This window comes from Antrostomus carolinensis, unplaced genomic scaffold, assembly GCF_000700745.2.
Source record: "Antrostomus carolinensis isolate BGI_N321 unplaced genomic scaffold, ASM70074v2 scaffold12192, whole genome shotgun sequence".
NCBI lineage: Eukaryota > Metazoa > Chordata > Aves > Caprimulgiformes > Caprimulgidae > Antrostomus > Antrostomus carolinensis.
In genome coordinates this window covers 80,884-107,138 of record NW_010301643.1, presented here as the reverse complement: position 1 = coordinate 107,138, position 26,255 = coordinate 80,884, and the positions used below count along the sequence as shown (strand labels likewise).

The 26,255-nt window shown below is 37.1% G+C and overlaps 1 protein-coding gene across 1 annotated transcript in view; it reads right to left on the bottom strand.

Annotated features, from left to right (window-relative positions):
* Positions 1-26,255, bottom strand: part of ASXL3 (ASXL transcriptional regulator 3) — a 102,023-nt gene that overhangs the window by 5,886 nt on the left and 69,882 nt on the right. Inside the window, exons 9-11 of the mRNA XM_010163540.1 lie at positions 7,783-7,879; positions 7,184-7,289; positions 496-2,446 (exon numbers count right to left, since the gene is read on the bottom strand). Of these exons, the coding sequence (XP_010161842.1) occupies positions 496-2,446; positions 7,184-7,289; positions 7,783-7,879 (2,154 nt within the window). The remainder of the gene's footprint in view (positions 1-495; positions 2,447-7,183; positions 7,290-7,782; positions 7,880-26,255) is intronic.

Genomic DNA, 26,255 nt, shown 5'->3' with positions numbered 1-26,255 from the left:
AAATCTTAAAACTTCAGCCTACCCCAAGCCCTGGGCTTGTAAAGGGATCTCCAAATATTCTGACTCTAGGTTCACTTGCTGGATTAAGGCACTGGTTCTTTTTCTTAGTATTGGTTACGGTAACATTTATTATTCAGACCTGCTGGAGGACTCACCCGCAGGAGAACAAGCAGATAATGCAGTTGGGCAATTAGAAAAACAAGTATCACTGTGTAAATGATGAGGAAACTCTTGAGTTAGATTAAGCCATAGATCCTGTAAAACTTTCCCTCACACAAAAGCAATTTTGTAGCAAAGACCCTGACTGAACCCTTGCTATATTTATATCGGAAGTAATTTGGCATGTTAGGAACGTAATAGTAAAGCAAAACCATTGGTACTAACATCCCTCACACGCCCACAAAAAATACCATGCACTGTGTATGCATGCAGTCAGCAGGAGGGGGAATAATAAACCTCTAGTTTCCAAGTCAGCCTGTTTATTCATTACTTTACCTTAAGGGGTGGTACTCGGGGTTCTTCTCTGGGTGGCTGATCTTTATCAGATGGACTCGTTGATGAAGCACTACGGTTAGGCTGATCATCATCTATTCTAGCTCTTTTCTCTTTGCAGCTTCCAAAACTGTGCTGTTCTGCTGTTTTCCTCTTTGGGATCTCTGGGTCTCTACTTTCACTTCTCACTTCAGGTGATTTTGTGGGTTCTAATGACTTGGAAGAATGTGAACTCTCTAGACGGCTTTGGGTACTGCCTGTTAGCTTGTGAGATTTACTTCTGCACACTTCAGAGAATGCAGCTTTCTCTAGAGATGAGGTATATAGTTTATCATGTGCCTTTGATGGAAGCAATTCAATATTTTTGCCAACTGATCCTTCTGGTAAGACAGCTACCTCTGATGGCAAGAGTGTACCCTTCTTGTCACCTCTTTGCTGATTGTGATTTTTAATTTTGATCACGTCTGGAGGCGAGTGCTCTGGGATGGATGCAATGTAGGATTTCTCAATTTCAGAATATGACTTACATGGCTGATGACTGAGGTTTTTGCTTTGAGGTTCTTCCAATACTGAAGTATCAGGTAAAATTGTTAGTGGACCAACTTTCATATTTTCAGGGACACTCTGAAGTTGATTTGGCTGAACAACAAGATTATCTTCTTGAACCACCTTAGGAATGGCAGAGCTTTCTTCTTTCAAAGTGGGAAGGGAGTCTTCCAACAAACATGGTGATTTCCTTTGTTGCAGAATAAGTCTTTCATTGCTTGGGGAATTAGAAACTGGAGATGTCTCTGATGGAAGAGGCAAACTATTTGCCGCAGATGTTTCAGAAGTAAGAAGAACAGAAGATACTGAAGATGTTTCTGATGCTAAAGGCAAATCAGACATTGGAGATGTTTCTGATGTTAAAGGTAAATTAGAAGCTGGTGATGCCTCTGATGTTAAAGGTAAATTTGACATCAGAGATGCTTCTGAGGTTACAGGCGAGGTGGACATTGGAGAGATTTCTGACATTAAAGGTGTATGCAAGTTTTCATCACTGGCCTTTTGCTGAATATCACCTTCAATGTTTTCAGTACTGGACACTTCTGATGAGCAAGCTGTTTCAAGAGATGCTGGAGTACAGGGTTCCTCTGAAGTCGACTGAGTGTCTCCTCCAGGAGAGGTAATACAAACACACGGTCCTTCTGGACTTCCAGAGGAAAAAGAAGTTTCAGAAATACAAGCATTCTCAGACAACTGTTCCTCAGCGTCACTTTGAAGCTCCATATCCACTGCAATGCCTTCACCAGTGAACAAGGAGCCTTCCAGAGCAGCATTTTGCACTTCTGGTGCAATTAGTTCTTTTGCGGACTCAGAATCCTTCTCTGCTGTATCACTGACAGAGTTTGTGGATGAAGCTGATTGTGCTGGTGATATGCAATCCTCCAGTTGATCTATCACAACTGACATCTCCTCCTGAGGGCATTCTGACTTCAACTCCACTTTAATTTCTATGTGAGATACAGTGTCAGTTACATCATTCATCATGACACAGGACTCGGTGCTACCTGAAAGCTGTACTGCTTCTGTTTCTTCATTTGTGCCAGCTGGACTTACTGATTCCTCAGAAAGCTCATGTTCTGTTTTATGGTTCTCCTCTTGGCATTCACAAATACTTGTCTCAACCTCTTCAGCAATCTCCTCCTGAATGATTGATTCTTCAGGTATCAGTATATCCTCTGAGTCTGCTGGTAGATCCTTGACAGGAATCTGTTCCATACTACAAAGAGATGGACAATAATCTCTCTCTGGTAAAGGTGGAATTTTAGTGCCTTTCTCTTCTTGGTCCTCAAAGGTTGCTTGCTTAGAAGGACCAGGTGTGCCCGAAGATCCACACAAAGAATTGCTTTCATCTTCATCATTGTTCTGCTCTGCAGTGAGTTTCATTGATTCCCCTCTTGACAGTCCCAATCTAAATAAAAATGCACAAATTAAAAAGGTCTTTTCATCACAACCATGATAAAGGAATAGGATATTCTTTCTCACCCACATCTTTTATTCACAAGAAGGACATGTTCTCCAGTTTAAAATAGTGCTTTGGATAAGTATTGGCTGACTAATTTATATATGGTTTTATATATTTTGGAAACCTAACTACCCAGATTTTCCTACCAGTGTTAAAAAACTTAAATATTTAAAAAATAAATAATCTATTATTAATTATTTAACTATTTGGCACTTCAATAAAACCAAAAAGCAAGCTACACATTAACTAAGCATACTCTCTTTAAATCTGTGTGGGGTTTGTTGGGTTTTTTTTAAATACCAGCACAACACTGCAATACTAATACAGCATGCATTGCAGAGGAAATGCACAACTGTATCTTCTGCCATCATTAACAGTTCTAAAGGGAATCCCATTTTTCCTCCTACAGCTGCGTTTCGGGTCGATATAGCCAGCAATATGGTTTAAACGCTGTACTTTAAAGAAAGAGCTGCACCTAATAAGGCAAAGCATGCATTTCAGTTTTGTAATTTGACAGACATTTCAAATTTATGATGAAAATCAAAATAACTTCACTTCAGCCTCATTTTACAACCCAAGAGTCAGCTATAAAGATCTCAGTTGACAGCTGGTGTGTTTTTGCTCTATTCTTTCAGAAAACTAAATACTTCATTTAAGAGAAAGACTATTTCTAAGTAAACAGATCTATGTATATATAATTCATTCAATTCCACTACAATTAAAAATAAGTTTAACATTTTTAAGGAGCTAAAAGGCCATGTATTTATAATCTATGCCTTCATTCTCAGTTATGAATTGCAAAGGATCCGCTCTTATGTATAGTTCTCTTCTGAAGATTTTCTTACCTTTTGTCCTGAAAATACGAGTTTTAAAAAAGTTTTATTACTTCAACAGAATTAAAAAACCCACAACAAACCAAAACAAAAGCCAAGGGCTGAAAAAAATGTTTATTTAAAAAAAAAAAAAAATGTATGCACTCTGACATTTTTATTTCCTTATAGGACAGTAGGAGTGCAGGTATTCAGCATCTTTAGTATGATTTTCCAAGCAGACTATGTGCCCCAGTAATTCCATAATAGTAGAAAAAGCTTTGGTGGAGGCCTTAAAAGAAATTTCATTATCTTAAGGATCTTCTAATCTGATTAATAGAAGTTTGATTTCTGATCTCATTTCAATCGACAAACAAATGAACAGATGCATTACAGTTATAGCTGCAAATGCAAAAAAACAAAAAACCCAAACCAAAACAAAACCCAAACAGTCTAGAATTGGTTCCCCAAAAAGCACTCTCAGCATTAATTATTTATATTGCCTTCTACTAGTCACTTAATATGCACGAAGTCTCCCTATGCCATCAATATGCTGAGGAAGGACTCTCTAGGGAGCAATTCATAACAATAAATGTATATCCCCCACATAGAAGATGTATCTTTCTTCTATATAGACTATTTAGTCTAGATTTAGGTTATAAATTTAGGTGAGTAAAGTTTAGTTTAACCTCAGTTTAGGTGAGTAACTTCATTCCTCTAAAATTCCTTGTGTAAATGGGCAAAAGTTGTCTCAGGAAAATGAGAGGAAAGAAATCCACTGCATTACTGAAAACTGAATCAGTGGTGTATTTTCTCTAGCTGCATTAGGTCATAAAAGATATCTCCTGATAGCTACCATTATAGAACGAAAATCAGCAAAGGAATGAAGCACAGGATAAAGGTGAATGCAACTGTCACATGGACACTACACAAATACACACATTTTAATAACATCTTGAAGAGGAAGAAGTGTAAGAAAAATAAGATAATGCAGGATTAAGGTCAGCAAAACACGTACTGAATCTTAATAGTTTTTTGGGGTTTTTTTGCAGTATTGGAAATACTGCTATTTTGAAAAAGATACTGCAGTGAAGAAAAAGGCTTTCAAGAGGAGAGGAATCAAGATCAGCATGTTTAAGGCAATCTCAGACTGCAAGACAAACAGATGATTTGTCTTCTTCCTTAGAAAAAAAGACATCCAAAGTTTGCAAAGCAGCACAAAAATATGAGGACAGCAGTAAACAGCCATCAGTGAAAGTGCTAAGGACAGGATTCAACTGATAAAGGAAGGGAAGTCAGTCATCAAATTAAAAAAGCTCCAAATAGCTACTCAAGGATATATGGATGATGGTATTCTTGTGCTGTGATAAGTAGTACTGGGGAATTTTTTTTTTTTTTTTTAAACAGAAAGAAAAAATAAGGATTAAATCAGCAATAAAGTTTAGAGGAGGTCTACTCAAAATTAAAGCTTTGATTTAGTGAGCTGGCAGTATTATCCTGACACGTAACTCTCTCAAGAGTGGGAAAAGAAATATTTTATTGAAACAATAGAGTATAACCCTTGCAATTCTGGGGCAACAAGCCAGAAGAATGTGGATTTCTGGCAATATGCATCAGCTGACTCTAGATAAATGACTGCAGAATGAAGTTTTTGTTTTTTAAAGAAAGTAAGAGGGAAGAAATATGAACAACCATGAGGAAGCAGAAAGAGAACATAAACGGATGGAAGTAAACTACAACTGACAGTCCCATGATAAACAGCCTGGGTACAGATATGAGCAGACACAAGAAACATAATGTGTAGAGCCAGCATGGAAGAAGCACTCTAAAGCCTTTGAATGGCATGAACTGGAGAGTGTGTAAAAATGTTTACAAAGATTCTGCATCTGTTAATGGTCCTTCTCTAAGTACAAAATGAAACTTGAATTTACTTATGGAATATTAAAAGATTAAATTAGCTGAAGTCAGAGAAAAACACCGCATTTACTGTAAAGTGAACAAATTACGCTGCAAGAGAGATCCACTTTGCAGACAGTGCATGTGAGAAATAGCTCAGGAAGCTTTCAAAATCTGCTACTTCAGTCAAATGAACATAGCTGAAAAGAGACAAAGCCCAATCATACTCAAAGTAAGTTTAAAAACTAAAGTGAAAAAGATGAGAGAACTTATACAAGGTGGAAACTATAGCAAAATTTACCACTCAGTAAATAATGAGAAAAAGTACTTAAATCTGGCCAAGCAGCAAAGAAGTAGAATCTGCCTACTTAACAGCCAGCAAGAAGAATGCAAGTGAAACAATGTAAGTTGGGGAAAGGGCAGGGGGGAACCAGAATTCAATTCTGCAGTCAAAATGGAAATTATGTACAATATGACATTTTGCATAAGACTGTTGATGTCAGGAGCCTATCAACCCAAATGACATGTATCACTGCAGACTGAGTAATTATCTGCCAACCATTATAGGGTCCAGCATTCAGCTAGCACGGCAGGACTGCTGGCTCTGTAAAATTCTGAGTATCATTCTCTGTGCATGTGACAGTCATCTGTGGTTGAGGAAAACGCTTCAGCTAGAGTGAGGTGCTCATGATTTCTGGTACTAAACTTGTACTTCATGTGAAAGGCCCTTTTCCTTCATGAAAGGTTGGTAACAGAAAGAGTATTCACACTGGGAGAAAGCATCTAGCAAGGATGTGCAAAATAAAATAATAAAATGAATCTGTCTATTTACTGCCTTGTTTTCACTACATTTTGCAGTGGTCCAAGGCAGTGGATTGTGAGAAGAAGTACTGTTACTGCAGAAACACTTTAGTTAATGCCTTAATCTTTAAATTAATCAGTTAGATGAAGGGTTATCTGTGCCCTGGATTTCCTAAGTAAAAATACCTTACAACAAAACTATGACATCTCATCTGATGTTAGTTCCCATGGCACATTTTTGTTCACTAAGTATTATGCATAAATTCCATCAAAACATACTTGAAAAAAAAACAACAGTAACTTTAAGAAAATTTGTTTATACTTTATAATAATTAATACTTATAATACTTAATAATTTTAAAAACAGAGATGTAATTCTAAGTACTGATGGATTACCTTTTAAAAGAAATTTTTAAAAGGAAGATTCTTGAATTTTAAAAACATGTGAATCTCCTTACATTTTGATTAAAAAAAAAAAAAAAAAAAGTGACTAGAAGAACTGAATCTCCAGCTGCTGCAGAATGGCATCTCTGTATCATCATCAATGAAACTGTGCTGACTTGCCCCTGTTGTGCACTTGGAGTGATACTAAGTGATTTTAGTCAGTTAAGGTTACTTATTTATTCCTTGCATCTCACTTCTAAAATTAGACTAGTCATTGACACTTTCATTTGTCTCTAGCCAATATTTCTTCTATGTCGCATATTCTACTCCAGCAAAGAGCCATCTCAGTTAAACAATATAACACTATTTGATTTCAGAAACTTTGCAACCAGCTTAGGAAAAAAAATAAAAAATAAAAACATACCACAGAAATATCTCTACTGGTCTCCTAGTCTGTAGAAGCTGTATTTATATTTTGCAGGAGGGAAGAATTGCCGTAATGCTATCTTTTAAAAGATAATTAGAAAATACTCACATGCTTGGGCCTTGTGTCTTAAGCTTTCCTTGGAATGAATTTTTATGGATGAATTATGGACCTTTAAAAATGCAATTGTAATGCAAGTGCAGACACACCACTATAATTCTAACCACAACTTCTTATACTGGGGAATGACTGTCTTTGATAACTGCTTGATTAAGTTTTACAGCATATGACTGTGCTATGTGAAGCAGAGAATTCTATTTTAATTTCCTCCTAAAGGAAAATAAATGCTTTTATTTGCTTAATACTTACTTTTCACCATAAAACCTTTCAAAGAATTTTTCTTTCCAAGGTTCTGTTTTCTTTTCCTTTTCAATCTCTTGCCTGATGCGCAATTGCATTTCTGGTGTAAATTCTCCTAAAAAACAAATACTAACATATTGAATAAAAGTTGTCAAGGATTAGCTTAATATAAGTAATTATAAATTACAGACATAGAGATGACATACAGTAATTTCTGTTACAGTCATCCAATAATTCCAAATGAAAACAATGAAAAATAAAAATGAGCATGACATAGAAAGATTCAATTTAGTAAATATAATCAGCATTTCAAAAGTATATGGGTGGGGTTTAGTTGCATACATTTATGTTTCCAAGGCTGAGAGTGATGAAAATGCTTGGGTTTGGTTTTCTGTTTGTTTTGGGTTTTTTTAACTGTCAAAATAAGCTGCCACAGCAAGCTGTAAAAATGTACACTAAATTCAAAATGGAATCAGCAATTTTTCTTTCGCTGAATTACTGGTGTATTACACTTTCTATTCAAAAAGTATTTCCCAAATGCAGAAACAGAGACATTCTTCATAAAAACAATTAACCTTTGTTAAATCTAAGAACAAGGAGAGAGTTACCTTCTGCCAATCGCTGTTTCCACCCTTGTGCTGCATATGCAAAGAATTCATTATTTAGAGCGGAACTACTGAGGCGCAAAACTCCATCACTTCCCATCTAGAAAATAAGCCGATGGTAGCAGAAGATAGTGTCAGAAATAACATCAGATAAGATTACATAAAAACAGAGTTCCAATTAAGGGAAATGAGGGAGAGGGAATAACAGAGAAAATTACCTGCTACTACTAAAACAGCATTTTCATTATAGTCGTTACTGTAAATGCAAGTGGGCTAACCCAGCATAGGTGTGCTCTCTTCAGTCATCAGTATTACTGATGATAACTCAGTTTACAACTGATTGATGTGTTTTAATCACAGTCCTCTATCTTGAGCCTATGTCTAGAGCTATTGTACACAATCAAAAATCAAGATCATTATTGTATTTGTGCATCTGCCTGGAATACGGTACAAAACAAATTAAATAAAGGTAATGAAGAAAGTAACTTTGCTGTTTCTAAATAAACCTAACACTCATGTTAGCTAATATGCTATACTGGCAGAAGAGTGGATGAAAAATAACCTTAACAAAATAACTGGTGTAAGGTCAGCACTTAAACTAAAAACAGCTACATACACAATTTTACAGGCATTAACAGTGAAAACTGTGGAAGAACATTATAATTATTTTTGCTTTCTACATCTGTCAAATATTCAATGATAAAACACTGTTAAAAGTCTTAATCATTATATTTTCCACAATAATTTTTAAAAGCAATCCAACTATTGAGCTTTCTTTTACTATAAAACTTAATGCTTATTTTCAGGCTGTTAGGATATGTCTGACTATTGAAGGAATTCTAATAACTAAACAAAGTAATTATATAGAACAAATTAGCTGTGGTTATCACCTCTAGCATAATAAATAAACAGACAACAAAAACAAAATAGCAAATAAAGAGAGAAAGAGAGGAAACAGCAGAAGAGGTAATGTTGCTAGAACATTTTCACTATTTTACATCCTTTAAGGTAACTAAGTGATAAATGTTTGAAAACACCATTTGACATTTAGTGGTAAAAACCAGCACATTTTCCAGCATATTAACACATTTTAGCTATGTAACATCCCCTAATTGTCGGTGCTTGTTTCAAACTGGAGCCAGAAAGAAGCAAATGTGTCAGAAACATTAAATGATATTTAGCTGTATCTCCCTTCACTGATAATACTGGCCCTACTTTCAGAACAGTCTTTGCAATTTACTCATTGCCTAGCTGACATCCCGACCCACAATAATCTCATAGGAGTAAACCAGAAAGATGTGAAATCGTAAAAAGAGCACGAGAAGGATAAGCATGAATAAGGATGGACGCTGAAAACCAGGCAATGCTAAAGGCATTTAATTAAAGCAAGAAAACAGTATGTGCATGGTACCAGGGTCCCTCAGCAGGATATGAACCCGCAGTACTGCTGCCTGCGATTTTCTGCTATATAACACTATTTTGTCAACAAGTCGTAGGATTTGCATTCAAGTAAGGTGGAAATCTAATGCTTCTACACTTCTCATGATGTGAGTTGTGGAATACATGCATATTAATTACAGATAGGTTATGACTAATGCTGAAACTGGAAAGAAACAGTGAAATGTGCAGCAGAAGCAGCAAGAAAATAAAATCAGTGAGACAAGAGAAAGGCCATGAAGAACATGTACTTATTGTATAAATCAAACTGGTATGACACATTGGCTTCTTTCTGCACAAATGAACTTTTCCAGAAATATTGAAATTCCAGAATTAGAGAGGTTTTAGATATGAGTGCCTCTTGCATCTGAATAAATAAACAAGTATATGGTCAAAAGCAGCATTTACACAATTTCCTAAAAAGGTAAGATGAGAAATTACAAAGAAAAGAATCACAAGTTACTAAATAAACAATTCTCTGTACCTCAAAGAAAGGTGCTGAAGCTACCTTCAGTTTCAACATAAAAGGAGATGAAAGAATAACACCTACTCGTGTCAATGTAGGTTCTACTTCAAACTTCATAAATTCAAGATTTTATCCCTAAGCCTGACAGAGTTTTGCAGGACAGAGTAATACAGATATGAAATCGTTATTATCATATTTAACCTCATTTAACTGCAGGCTGTCTCTGAAAGGCATGGTCCTCCTGTAACTCCACTGCTCAGCTGACAGTGAACAGCATAGCCATATCACTAGCCAGATTAACAAATCTCACAGGAAAGTAGTAATTTGCAGACAATAGTTTTCTGTAAATCAGCAAGATAATCCAACTTATCCTAGGGCCATACGATCATTAGATCTCATGCAAAGTTGGAATGTACCACAAGAGGTGGAAAGAGAATGCCACTTCTCAGCAGCAATCCACTTTGTCCCTTAAACACAATATGAAACTGTATCCAGTGTGATCGAGCTGTTTCACTAGGTTGCATAAATCAAGTGCATTATGAAGACTGCCAACTTATATTACCATGTGAATACAAGAACAACAGTATTAGCTTTGTTGTAACCCTATTGTAGTAAGGACCTGAAGGAAGCAAGCTTTGTAGGAAGAGTTACTATATCTTTTATTTTATTGGCTAATATACTTGGAAATAAAGTGTCGAGTTTTTGGGTGCACCATTTCTTATGAGGTATGAAAAAGAAACTGCAAACCCTAAATTCAATATTAGAAAGAGATTAAACCATATTCAGATGTTAGCTAGTCCATCTGAGAGAAAAGCCCAGGCTGGAACTTCAGAACAGAAAGCAAATGTTAGCAAGGTCATAGGTAAAGTTCATTAGTTCTTGTGAACCAGAAAAAATGCTAAGTAGTAAGTACATGTGGAAGAAAAAAAGATTGTGAAAGAAAACCAAACCAAAAACCAGAAGAATAGCAGAAATGGCAAATGAGGAGATTGCAGGGGGTTGCCTAAGAAGAAAAACTAGTATAGATCAACTAAGCAATAGAACAACAGATCATTTGCAGATTGCATCAGAAAACAGATGCACACTGCCCTGACAACTTCAGCTATTAACTGTAATCTTACAAGTATTAGGGAACTGTGTTCACAAGATTGAAAATATGATGTTAAAGATGCTTAGGTTAATAAAAGTAAGAGCAAACTCAAGAAGTCACTGCTGACTCCAAGATAGTCATTGCCTTTGATGAACTGTCAGAGGAGGACCTTTCCTGAGACCTGTGTTCATGGGACCACACAACTCACGTAAAATTTAAGTAGTAAATCATTATTTATAATGATACAGAAGGTTGTGGAATTATTACTGGAGGTGACTTAGAAATCTCTTTATACCTACATCTCAAGAGAAGGCACAGCGTGAAGGAAACTTTCAGGGCAGAGTGTGGTTTGTATGTGAGAAATCTCTTCCACGGTAGTTTCAGAGGTACAGCCTGCAACCTTAGAGTCGCTGACTCTAAGAGAAACTGCACGGAGGGTGGAGTGGAGACACCATGGCCACGCTCTGTGCATAGCAGAGGGGAACTTGATGGTACTGTGGAACTGATAAGTCGCACGGTTGCTGCCCTGAGCCAACAGTTTCTCATCATTTTGCTAAAACCATGTCTTTGGTGGAACTTTGCTCATTATAATATCATTATAATATTAAACTACATCTCCATCCCAAAAGCTACCTGCCAAAACCGAGCCCCCCTCACTGAGCATGTGCTCTGAATTTCCTCTGGTCTATACCTTTAAAAGCAAAGCAAGGAAATTTTACACCAATTATAATAAAGGTATGTACGACTAGAGTCACCCAAGCTCCACCTGAAAGTAAGATAATAGTATAAAAATGGCCTGAGAGACAGGGATTGTTGGGGAAGATACAATCACAGACAAGCTGGGAAGATACTATCATGAACCATCATGCACTTCTGGGACCAGTCGACAGTCTGAGCCTCTCTTCCCCCCACTAGAGACACCTATTGGGTTAAATTCAAATCTTCCCCAGGAAACCTAGAAAATCTCTATAGAGTTGTTTTTCTTTTCCTTAACTTAATATATTTGTAGATTTATGTTCTTAAGGACCTACACTCATATTTGGAGACAGTATACTTATCACCAGCAATCCAAAAGAACATGTACTCTGTTGCTTCAATAAACTGAACCATTTATTAATCCAGTTGTAACAGTCCTTATTGAAAACAATCAAGCGTGGCTGCGTAAGTTCATTTAAATGTGACTAGACTGGAGGTGCATTGCACCTCAGTGAATCCAGCCATGGAAGTTCTCAATGAATGTGACCAAGTGGCTGTGCTAGTTCATTCGAATGTGACTGGACTGTAGAGCTGCACTATTAGTGCATCCAGAGCCGTGGCAGTTCAATATATTGAACGCAACCAGACTGATAGTGCTGAATTGGGCACTACTCAGAACCTAAGCACAGCCGCCCCCAGCCCCTCTGATATCTGAGGATAAGCTGGAACTCAGGGAGGTTTATTTTCTGCCAAATGTCTCTGCCCTTTAATGCATCAAAGGAAACACACTAATTAATTGGAGGAGAAGCTTCCAGTGATCTATTTTAACATGATATGAAAGAATCATTCCAGGCTAAAACACTATGGAGGGATGCAGGAAAATAGTCATCATTATCTAGACCTGGTACACATAATTTAGTGTCAGAGATACCAATGGAAAAAATGCAAGAAATAAAGAATTGGTCAGCTTCAGGGATTTCACCAAACTTGCTCAGAAATTTGAGATCAAAGAAAACCCATGATGGGAATGGAAGAGGAATAATTTATTCAGTCATTTAAAGCTCAAAGAGAAAAGGATGATGATAAAAAAATCCAAAGTAACTCATAATAGCCAAAGAGCCAAAGTGAATGAGACAGAAATTTTCAGAATGTTGTAAGAAAATAATAAAAAGCAGATCCACTACCAAATGAGGAAAGCAACCCAAACTAAACCAACAAGTTCAATCATTTAGCTATTTTTTGTTTCATTTAAAGATTTCTACAAAGGGAAAAAAAGTTTGAACAAGCTAGAAAAGACATAAAATGAGCAATTTTACATCTAGTTGTTTAAAAATTCTATCAGAAACAACCTCACTAACAAAGATGTTTCAGGCCTTTTCTCAATACCCTAGTCACGAAATCAGGCCAATATTTTTTTCTGCTCTGTTAAACTTGGAAGGACTAAGAGATCTTCCTCATATAATATTAACTAACAACCTCTACCGAAATCTTCTTTTCTTACCTCACCCAGGGAATGCATTTTAACCTAAGTCAAGAAGTTAAACTGGAAATTTAAAATTTTGAAGCCAAAGGGTGTATTTACTTCTCTATGCTCTGATGATAGAGACAGCACAATTAACCACTAGGTCTAAATTAGAATTTGAAGAAACATGCCAATAAAGCAGTTCTTAAATACACTATTCATTTTTATGGTATTTAAAAAATGCTGTCCAACAGAGACAGTGTGTTAATGAGCTGGAACAACAAACATTTCTTGGTAAGTTTATGTTTTATTCCGTTAATGAGCTTTAAATTTCTGTTTTTCTGATGAAGCACAATGGTAGAATTATGTTTTCTAATTAATACTTCTGTGCAGAATTCACAATGGCTTTTAAAAATTCCTCTTTTTATTGAAAGCAAACAAAAAAATCCAACCCCAAAACATATCTGCTAAAACCCAACATTTGTTTGCATTACAAAGCAAATGTCAAACACTTATCAAAAGGAACTGAGTAATATTTCTATGAACAACTACTTCAATTATTTTCCTCTAAATTCCACTGAAAATTATCTTCTGACAATAAGGCAGGGATTATTATTGTATCTCAAGCTGAAGATGCACACTGGTGGTTGTGTAGGGATACAGCAAGTACTGCATAGGTGTGTACTGGTAGGTTAACTGATCTTGGCTATAATGTTCAAAACCAAAGAATTAGCAAACCTATTATCTCTATCTCCCAAAAGACTCAAAATTCTCCTAACATATTTATAAAACTACTAATGATCCACTATATATAGTTCCTGTGTAGTATATTTCTTACATGAAAGCTTATGTGTGAACATCATGGCATTTGACCATAACACGTCAAAACACAAAAACAAAAAAAAAAATTAGCAAGAGAAGTGAAGATTCATTCAAATTAAGTGTTCAGTGCCACCCAAAAAATTATACACTTTCATAGAATCATAGAATGGTTTGGGCTGGACAGGACCTTTAAAGGTCATCTAGTCCAACCCCCCTGCAGTGAGCAGGGACATCTTCAGCTAGATCAGGTTGTTCAGAGTCCCATCCAGCCTGACCTTGAATGTTTCCAGGGATGGGGCATCTGCCACCTCTCTGGGCAACCTGTGCCAGTGTTTCATCACTCATAAAATATTTCTTCCTTATATCTAGCCTAAATCTACCCTCTTTTAGTTTAAAACCATTACCTCTTGTCCTGTTGCTACAGGCCCTGCTAACAAGTCTTTCTTACAGGCCACCTTTAAGTATTGAAAGGCCACAATAAGGTCTCCTCGGAGCTTTCTCTTCTCCAGACTGAACAACCCCAACTCTCTCAGCCTTTCTTAACAGGAGAGGTGCTCCACCTCTCTGATCATTTTTGTGGCCCTCCTCTGGACCTGCTCCAGCAGGTGCATGTCTTTCTTGCAGTGAGGACAAACTGCTACTAACCCTTTTCTATGCTTTTATATTTTATCTTGGGGGAAGAATAGTCCTATAATTCACAGACTTTCCCAAAGGAATGGAAAAGAAATTACATGCAAAAGATGGAAGGTAGAAGGAAAAATTTAGCAGCATTTATATCACACAGAGGAAAAATTACATTTTATTTATGTATGTCAAGAGACAACACTGCTGTTTTGTAACACGGAACAGACGCAATTTTCCAGTACTGGGCATCAGCATCATACTGACCTGTGATGAATGTGCAGTGCAAACAGTATCTGAAGATGCGCAACCTTAGTTTGACTTCCTGAAGGCAAACAAGCTGCCTAAACAACACGTCAGGCCTGGCTCATTTTACTCTTGGTAGAGCAAAAGTTCACAGGTGAAAGGGAAGACCACTATCTGTATTTTCCCTCCAGAATCTCTAATACTATGGGAAACTCTCTCCAAGGACCAGGACTGTTTGAGTCCAAGTACACATAAATAAACACTTAATTTAGGCACTCTGCATCATCACTCTGGAAGAGCTCCTCTGTTTCCACTAACAGTAAAGCGAACATAATGAAGATCAGACTCCTAATTAGGGCCTCTACATTTGCTACCTAAGCTAGTCAGCATGGAACATGCCCTCACAACCTAAATTCAAAAAGAACAACAGTTGATATGTTTGTAGTGTATCAGATGTTTTCTTGCTCCACAAAATCCCCAAAGGACTAAAAATTGCTAGCAAATCTAGTAAAAAGTGATAGTAAGCTTTAGAAGAGATTGCAACAACACAATGCACGTCTCAACATGCATAAGCTTCAACCACTTTGACATCACAGAATCACAGAATTGGCTCGACTGGAAAAGACCTATAAGATCATCAAATCCAATCATTAACCAACCTCTGAATGCAGGCTGCTGTAAACTGGGTGAGTCCTTTGAAACACACACTAACCGTGTGTGACTAACTGTGGTGACTAACTTTTGTGCTTTTCTTACACATCCATTATATTGGGTAGGTCAACCATGTCCAAATTAATGTTTGTTGATCCTATACATTTCCACCACTTACTACTAGTGATCATGAAATCTGATGCATTGATTGTTCCTTCATGCCACAGTGTCTTTTCTCAGCAAAAACCAGATCTCTAGGTGCTTAACACCAAGGTTGGTGGTTCATCTTGTAAGGGGTGTGAACTGTCTTCTCTTATAAAGTTCCTACTTTAAAAAATTGGCTACCTACTCAGATTACTTTAGCCACCCAAATACAGATGTAAGCAATAACTATTTATACCTATCAACTATCTTAATAGGCAACACCGACCTTAGGCCCGAGTTTTTTTTCAAGGCTTAAGAAGCAGTATGTAGAATGGAAGACAGAAAGCACAAAAATAAGTTTGGCCCAATTATACTGGGTTTGGCTGGGATAGAGTTAATTTTCTTCATAGTAGCTGGTATGGGGCTATGTTTGGGATTTGTGCTGAAAACAGTGTTGGTAATACAGAGATGTTTTAGTTATTGCTGAGCAGTGCTTGCAGAGCTTTCTGCTCCTCATACCACCCCACCAGTGAGGAGGCTAGGGGTGCACAAGAAGATGAGAGGGAACACCTGGCTTCAACTGAACGAAGGGATATTCTATACCATATGATGTCATGCTCAGCAATAAAAAAGTGGGGGAAGAAGAAGGAAGGAGGGGGACATTCAGAGTTATGGTGCTTGTCTCCTCAAGTAACCATCACATGTGATGGAGCCCTGCTTTCCTGGAAATGGCAGAACACCTGCCTGCCGATGGGAAGTAGTGAATGAATTCCTTGTTATGCTTTGCTTGTGCATGTAGTTCTTGCTTTACCTATGAAACCGTCTTTATCTCAATCCGCAAGTTTTCTCACTTTTGCCCTTACAATTCTCTCTCCCATCCCATCAGGGAAGAGTGAGTGAGCGGCTATATGATGCATACTTGTTGGCTGGGGTTAAACCACAACACCAATTCACAATCAAGTCCTCAGGTGATACTATCAAATATCTGTGTAGACCACCAAAAACTGGATGCTTGCCATCTGTGATCAGTGGCTTCAGGCCACTACCTGAAGTATTTTTGGGATGCTTTGAGAGGGTGAATAGAAGGGCTGACTGCTAGCAATCATGACAAAAACAATATCCAAACTCATACTTTACAAGCCATCAATTGATGACAAAGATTAATATTTGCTACTAATGATTTCTATAGTGTTAGTGCCAAAGGTGTACAAGCCTACACCCTATAGCTCTATCTAAGTATACCTTAAAAAGTAATTGAGGGTGGTGCCATTCCTGGCTGGAATTAAGATTAAAACAACTAATGTGAATGTCTAGACATGGCCTGGGTTTCCAGTTTCCTATTACAGTCAGTGGAGGTCTAGCTGACACAGTCAGTGGAGCCCGGAGGACTATTCAGCTGACCATCAAGCTGGCATTTAATTTACAGTGAGACAAATAGCTCTTCAGGCTTTTTTTTCCATGTACTGACTGAATTTGCATTGTCTGTAATGGGAGTTTAGACACTTAGCACACCTGCAGACACACAAATTTACATGTCTTCATTTGGAGGCGAATCCTATCCTTCTCTTTGTCAAACAGTTCAGAAACCAGGTACAGGAAAGCTACAAGAGGGTAACACACTGCAACAACAGAAAAGTACAAGAAAAGCACTGATCAAATTAATTCCTGTTAATGCTTATAAAGCACAACATAAAAGATGAGGCAATGCATTTCTAAAGGCCATCTACCTTGTCATTAACTACTGAAAACTTGAAAACGATACCCTTTGTCACATAGAGCAGAACTAGAGACAAGCTCTGCAGATACATTTGGACAAAATGTTCCAGATATAAGCAGTCATAAACATGCTCCTGAGCACTGACAGAACAGACTATAAACCCACATCTGCTGCACTGGACACCAAAGACTACATTCCTACTCCTCTTGAAACCGCATGTTTAAAATAGGCACATGTAAATTTTAAATAGGCAGTCTCAGGCACCAGTAACTAGTTTACACACGCGGCTGACAAGTTTGAAATTCAGATATAACAGCACAATGCACTCAAGCACACCATCACAGAATAAAAAGCTCTCTCCATGCTAAACCCTCCAAACCATCATATGATCTTTATACACAGAAAAAGGTAATCCCCAAATTAGAACCTGTTCTGGAAAAGGAGAGGAACCAATCCCAAGAACAGATTACAAAAAGCCAGTGCTCCCAGTGTCCAAGAGAGTCACCACCTCCAAAAGGGATTCCAAGGGGGGAATGAAGGGGAATGAGGACAACAGACCATCTGAGGAACCTCATGAAGGTTGTGGTAGGTGTGATGCTTGCAAAATCTACCCATTTCACTGGTTATTAAACTTCGATGTCGATCTACCTTCACTCTAAGAAGACAGCCAGAAATTAGACTGAGTGGATTAGAAGTGACAAGGAGGCTGTAGGACTCAGCATGGAACCTAGAGATCTGTTGATGTTTTTATCAGCAGTGACAGACTGATAAAACTTCACTGGTAATGAAGTTGTGGTTTAATAGGTGCTATAGGCAGAATGGTTTTAGCATCTTCACCCATGGGGTAATGCCCCAAGAAGGTTTAGAGGTAGGCCAATACGTAAGCAAGGATGGAAAACAGCCCTCACAGAGCAAAGGAACATGCTGTAAAGACATACTTGTTAATTTCTCCCAAATTTGAATTCTTTATTTATATACATGGCCCAATAGTATGGGCAATTCAAATAAAATACTGTTCTGTGAACCACTGTCAAAACAAGTTTATTTATAAAGGGAGGGGTTAAAGAAGGGGCCAACGTGATGGCAGTCTTTGAAAGTTGAACACTAATGCAAGAACTATATGTATGTAGGAGGACTCAAAAAATTTAGTTGACAATCAATATTTTAACTTAATTGGCAAAATGGAGATCTGATAATTCATATGACTGATAGTAATATAAAAGACCAAAGACTGTTTGGAGAAAAAAAAAGAAAGAAGAAATTACAATGGAATAAAAAAAAAATGTGTTTCAAGCAGGCACACTTTCATAAATGTATAATTAGCTGGGAGAATCCCCAAGAATGTGGTGCTAGTGAAAAAGGAGTTAAAAAAACCTCACAGTTCTTTAAATAAACAATACCGACCACACAGAGTGCAAAGCCTCCTGCAAAGGAATAATGTGGATTGTACAATGAGATCACATTGCCTTAGTTAGGACCTCACTGTTCATCTCACAGCATGCAGGGAATGGAAATGAGGTCAACTTACTAAGCAAGAATACCACAGCAGAACATGGTATAATGGGCCAAAATTAGACATGGTTAACAAGGGACACATCAAACTCTAGAAGAAATAATTCTGTAAGTACATTAAGAACAAGAAGATGATGAAAGAAAATGTTAGTCCACTGTGCAACATGGGAAAAACTAGAGGGGTACAGAGACAAAGCTGATGTTCATATTGCCTTTTTTGCATCCATCTTCACCAAAATCTGCTGCATTGCTGTACTTAATACCATCAACAAAAGGCAAATGGGAAAGAGCTCACCATTGAGCAAACAAGGAGCTGAATAAATATTACCTAAATGCATTCAAATCATCTGGGCTTGATAGACTAGCCTGTTAAATGCCCAATTATGAATCTATTTCAGAACTGTTAAAAGACAGATTTCAGAGCAGTGGACAACTGCAAAATTATATGTGCTAGCTATATGTATACAGCACATATGTATCATCTGTGTCTAAAGGAAGGGATAAGCATAGGTAAGGACTTACAGACTAAGCCAGCTTCAGAAGAACTCTATGGCCTACACACAGACAACCACTTCTTTTTTGCGATGCCTTAGGGCGTCCTAAGATACTCATGTGGACCCATTCTGGGCAGATACAACCCACAACCTACAGAGGACCTATAACCTTTTGAAGAAGATTTTGGGTACTAGACTACATACCACAGTGCATCTCAATTGACACAAGAAGCATATGTTTAAATATCTTGCTTGCTCCACCTGTCTTCAAGCTCTGGAGAATATGATTAAAGCACAAGTTATCACACTATACGCCACTACCTGGAAGTTAACAAGGAGTTCAGCAACAGCCAACAAGGATTTGTCAAGAACAGGTCACATCAAGTCAGTCTATTTTCTTTCTGACAGCATAAAAAGCCTTGTGATAGAAAAGAAACAGCACAAATTTTATATCTTGATTTTAACAAACCTATGTCACATGACATTTTCTTAAGCAAAGCTAGGATATATAAATTGCAATTAGGTGGCTACAGAACTACCCAGAATTCTCCACTTAGGGAATTCTTGTTTATTGGTTATTAACTGGGAGGATGCATTTCAGGGTCATGATAAAAAAAAAATGGAAGGAGTTTGCAAATAACATCAATCAGAGAGTACAGAGTACACTGTAATTTACAACTGAAATCCAGAATTCTTTTGATGGACTTGAAAATTACTTTGGAAACAATGGGGATAAGTAGGTCATTGTAATAGTGGCAAATGCAGAATTTGAGACTCTTGTAATAACACATAACTAAAAAAATACAAAATGAAGAAACTACTAAGTCAACTTTGCTATAAAATTGCAAAGAAAGTGAGCACAACACTGGAAGTTATAAATGGGAGCACTGTGTAAAAACACAGAAATCAGTTCTCCTCTCCGTGGTGTTACTTATCACTTAAGCTGGAGTAATACCTTCAATTTTGTTCGTTGCAACTCAGAACTGGTCCAAAGGACAGAAATGAGGCAGAGTACAGATTTAAGGTCCTAGATCTACAAAGACTGCATTAATAAGGGCTACACCTAAAGAAAAAGAACCAGGGAGGTTGGGAATGAGTTACTACCTTCACGTTGAAAGGCTATTGCAAAATAAACACAGTAATCTCCATATTCTCCATGTAGATGCCAAACTGAACAAAGAATAATAGTCAGAATTGCAGTGAGAGAGATCCAGATTAGACACTGAGGAGAAAACTTTTTAACAGTGAAAACAATGAAGCACTAGACTTATTTGGAGAGGCCGTGAATTCTCCATCACTGAATGGCCAAAAAACCTTTTAGACAGTATCTATCAAGAAAAACAGAAATTGTTTTTCTGCCTTAGTGTAGAGATGACTAGATAAATTGTCCTTTCTTTATACGTTTTCTATGTCAAGATATAAAAGATGCTAAAAAAGTTTAAAAATAAATTAGTAACAGTGTTTTGCAGTTTACAAAGCTAAAGGACAGCATATCAAATTGCCACCTATTACATCATTATTAAAAACAAAACTAAAAGCACTCTTGCATGCATGTCTTCTGAACAACTGCCAACATCCTTTTTTTTTTAATAAAGGTGCTTAAGTCAGTTCTTGCATTCTGTCTTCAAGGGCTCTAGCCTCTTAATGCCCTTCCAATTGAGTCACTCTATGCAACTGACCACAGTTCACGATTCATATCTGAAACAACCACTTATTTGGACAGAATGACCTTCAGATACACTGTGATATCATGAGAGAATGGCTTAGCTTTGTTTGCATTCAATGTAAACCTTAGATTGCAATTAGTTCCAAAATATCTTAAATGGATGTCAGTCATAGCATGGAGCATTGCACTGTCTTCTGGCTTTGCTTGCATTGCACACACTCCCTCAGTTTCTGGAACCATCTTTCTCAAACACAAACCTATCTTATCAGCCACCACAATCATGGTTCATGATGTTTGGAATCAGCCATTACTCGCTCATCAACAACTCCTTTGCTAGTAGATGATAGCTTGAGGCATGTTAAAAGCTCAAGAACAGATTATTTCTGTTCTTGAGGCCAAGTGTGGCACCCCTCTAGAACAGACTTATTAAGCCCAAGAACCAGAAGTTACTTATTTGAAACAGAATGGATGCAGAGAATGAGAGAATGCTATTATAAGGCCATATGCTTGCTTTGTCCATACCAATGTTTTCTAAAAAAAAAAAAAAAAAAAAAAAAGGGGAACAAAACTTATTACTCTATGTGCTCTTGTCAGTCTCTGGACTATTTAGTTTCTGACTGACACACTCTTCAGAAACTCTAATAAGATCTGCTTGCGCTTATATAAGCCTAAATTCTAAATTGTAATGCAAAACAATGATTCTCCTGTTCATTACTTTGGCTAATGATCTGGGAACCAATTATGTCAAAGAGTTCTCCACAGATAGAGTTTTCCCTGTCAAGTCATAGTTGGCAATTATAAAACTTAACTTTTATCCACCTGAAAAATACTTTTAACTGAACTTACATGTATTTCTAGTATGAAAATCACTGAGGAAGTTCCTCTATTTCCTACAGAATACTGCTGACAGTTCAAGTATGCCATTACCTATCTAAAAGTCATTTTTCCACTTATAAAACTACCATTCAAAGAGATTGTGATAAATGGGACCAAACTAAAAGGATGCTCTAACAGTTGCCAAGTCTATAATAGAGAAGAGTATAAATGTGCTTGGGTAAGAAAAGAAAAAGCAGCTGTAGTTGCCACAAAAAAAAATGTGTAAGTTCTGTTAAACAATGGCTGTGCTTCTGACGATAGTGTATGTGTTACACAACTCAATCTTAAGCAAAGATACTATATTTTTCATCAGTCAGAAATACATGAGTAGTACCATATGGCAAATATCAGATAAAATCAGAAGTTGAACTAACCCTTGATAATTGCAAGGAACAAATCATGTAGATAAAGCTTGTGAAAGATCACATAATAGCCAATTACTAGGAAAGCTGTCAAATAAAAGGTTTCTATTTGAATTTAGTTTAGGTGGCATAAGACTGAAAAAGGGGACTTTTATTTTCTATAAATATTTCACTCCATTTGATATAACTGTGGATACCACTCGTATATGCACATCCACCATCTTCTATTTATATCAGTTAAACTCTGTCAGCAATCGATGCTAACTTTCAGTATGCAAAAGACTTCCATGGGTTAGTTGCTTATTGTATGAAATACAGCACTTGATTGTTATTAAAGTTGCTGCTCTTCACATTTAATTTGGTTCTGGTAGATTAAAAAGCACAAATAAGTAATTTTTCTTTAGATTTTATTTATTGTTCATGCAAATTTTGGTGTCCTCTGGATTCTTTCCACAGCTGCTGAAGTGAACTGGCCATGCTTAATATTCAATATGATGAGTTAATACTATTTATTTAATGAAAGGGTATTTTCTTTAGTGCGGCCTCCCTTTTGCTGTTGCTTGATTGAAGCTTGATTGAAGGTTGACTGAACAGATGATTCTGCTGAGCTGTCCATTAAGCTTCAGTGTCTTGCTTAGACTGCCTTACTATAGAACTCCTTAGTATTAGATTACCACTGAACTTTTGGGTAAAGCTTACATGGTAATGGAAATGGCTACAAAAGACAGAGCTCAAGAATCCACAGGAAGTAGGTGTGATAGATAATTCATATTTCTCTCAGAATTGGCAGGGAAGCAGAATTTGCAGATCCTGAAAAAGGAAGGATATGGGGATAAACCAGAGACACTACCAGGACCTTTCAAAGATGACAGAAAGTGGACTTGTAAAGACACTATGTAGCACTCTCAGCACCCTTGGATGTAGTCTGTTTTGTCCCATGGATTTCTATGGGTCAAGGTCTCAAAAGTCATCTTGACTTGGTCTTTATCTACTGCTGGCAGTTTTCCTCTTTGAATGCTTTTAAAAAGCTCAGAGGTCTGGGAGATTTTGTTGGGAGTCAAAGAAGGCATTGTCAGCTACATATGCATTCATAGTCATTAAATCACACCTTCCTCCATTCAGCAATGGTGCCAAATGTTCTTTGTTCAGTCTACTACTAATTGTTTGCTACCCTCAGGATCTGGAACTCCACAGTCACTATAGCTACGGCTAGCACAGTCATTTATTATTACAGTTCCAACCAGTTATTCTATGCTACTGAACAGCACATCCACCTGTGCGTCACCCCCAGCTGCCTACTCCATTACCAGAGTCAAGAAGTACCCTGACACTTTCCAGAAATCTTCCTGTTTGCATTCCACTGTGTTGTCCTCCTAGTAACAGGGAGGTTAAAGTTATTTGAAGAAGAGTTTACCCACTTCCCCACCCTTGCAAAGAATAGTTGAGGTTAGAAGGGACCTCTGGAGGTGGCTTTCTTGTCTAATCTCCCTGCTCAAGCAGAGTCACCTAGAGCCAGTTGCCCAAGACCATATCCAGATGGATTTTGAACACCTGCAAGGACTGAGAATCCAAAACCTCTCCAAGCAACCTGTGCCCTTACTAAAAAAATGTTTTACCTTATGTCCATAAGGAACCTCCTGTGTTTTGGTTTGTACTCATTGCCTGTGGTCCTGTTACATCTTTCCTTCAGGTATTTATACACATTGGTAAGATTCCCTCTGATCCTTCTCTTTGCTAGGCTAAAGTCCCAGCTCTCAAAGAACTTTTCTCATACGAGGGATGTACCAGTCCTTTATTCCTCTCAGTGGCCCTTCACTGTAGTCTCCAGTAGCTCCATCTCTCTCTACTGGGGAGCCCATAAATGGACAAAGTACTCCAGATGTGGCCTCTCCAGTGCTAAGTTAGATCAGATGTCTAACAAACTCCCATTACAATGATGTCCCTAAGATCTGTAAACCACTCTATAGAAGAGCTCCATAAACATACACTGCTCCTCTTGAGGGCAACCACTCCTTTTGTCTTCTCTACCTCTCTTTTTTCTCAAGAGAAGCAAATTTTTGTCAATGGTTTTCAATATACATAAAAAAAGAAAAAGAAATGTGCAGAGAAAGGCACAGTATAAATTTGGAGAGCAGCAAAAAAAGGGAGGGGAAAGAATAGTAAAATATTTGGTAATTACCAAGTTTAAAAAAAAACTTTGATGATTTCAGGTCTTAAGAACACAGATGGTAGGAACGTGGAAGAAGTAATGCAATTGGAAGGTGAATTTAAAAAAAACATAGACAGGGCTTGCCAAAAAACACAGAGACAAAAGGATAGCTACTGTTTCTTTGCCTGAAGGTAAGGAACACTTAGAAGCTCTTCTCAAACACAAAAGTACTATGACTTTGAAGAAAAATCGATCCTTTCTTAAAATGGTTTCCATGTATGTAAAGCCAACAAAGAAAGACATTCTGAGTTTGAAGTAGGTAAACAGGAGTATACAAAACCTGCTTCTGACAAGATGCAACTATCAGGACCTTTTTGCTGTTGTGATCACAAAACAGTTATAGGAAAGCTGAATGTACATGAATGATGAGGCAGATACGTCCAACACTAATGAATACAGTAGACAGTAATATGTGGATCTGACTTAAGAGCTACTCCCAGAACAACAAACTCTGCCACCCCAACTTCATGTTTTAGGTAGGTGACATGGAAATATACCAGCTTACACTATGTCTCTCTCAGCAATTCTGATGTAATACAACTTGAGTGCTAATGTTCGGTCTGTATAATCTCTCTTCCATGGGTCTCACATTTTTGCAGCAGAGTATAACCTGACCCAGAATATGGCTAAATTTTATTTAGTCCTGATTATGAAGTTATCAATCCATGTAAGAAAATATCTTGTCATTTCCAACTGATCATTGACATAACATAAACAGTTTGTCCTCAAATACAAAATGAAAAGACAGGTTCTGAAGACAGATGGTGAAAGTAATTCTGAATATTACTTTTTTCCTTTAAAAAATAACCAGACTAAACTTAGAAGTAAAGCATAAAAGGATGAAAAAGAAAATATCCACTAGTATAGGAACAACTGCTTCAGATAAGAGGAGAAAAGAAAGAAGAGTCTTTTAAAGAAATGAAGATCTTTTCCATCTTCACTAAAGTGGGAAAGACTGAAGAATTGCAAACATATGTTTTTAAAATGAAATGTGACTTGTTAATTTAGACCTTGTCTAAATCAAGAAGACAAGTGGGATAGCTATATTCATTCCAGTACACTGTAGTGTCAAAAAAGACAATAGAATCCAATCTGGTTGAGCTCAGATGCAAGAAATTAAATGAAGAATTTAAGGAGAATAATAAATCTGACAAAACAAAAAGATAAAGCATGTTTTAAAATGAAGTGAAAACCAAATAAAATATAAGGAAAACCAGCATATGCAGCAAACAGTACCTTCTAATTCCATCCAAATTATAGAAATTATAATAAAAAAAATATTTTTCTATTCCATCCATCATACAAGTACCAATCCCAAGCATGTAAGAACACGCAACAAACAGCAAGTATTTATAAAGGTCCTAAAAGAGGCACAGAAGCCTGGGAAAAAAAGGTAAAATAGAAAAACACAGATAGATTGTGGTCACGGCAAGTATGTATGAAACTTGTATTAAAAAAAAAGATGTTTGGAGACTTTGAGAAAGTAAAACATTATTAAACTATCCAACAATGTTCATATGTTAGGGAAGGTACAGAAAAAAAGTTGTAAATAGCCAGGGTCTATTCATCTAACTTTTGATAAAAACAAAAGACATATGCCTTTGACCTCGAGAAGCAGAAGGTGAAGGGATGTTACATGTAAACATCTAAAATTAGTCAGTCATTTTTGATGAGTGTCATAAATGAAAACTTTGCATCCAATCCCTTTTCTCTAGGCACTAGAAAACATTGCCGTCCTATGAAAAAAAGGCTGTATGTCCTTATAACACAAGAGAGAACAAGCTAAAGGAAATCTGAGTTTAAATTCAAAGACAAAGAATAGCAATGTTCTGAAATAATTGGGAAAAACCCCTTCAATCTCTTTTTCCCTTTTTTATTTAAGTAAAACAAATATACTGAAAAGAGTAGCAAATATACTGAGAAGAGGAAGGAGAAGGGGAGAGAGGAGGGAGAAGAGAGAGACGAAGGGAGAGATTGGAGGGAGAGGGGGAGAGGGAGAAAGAGA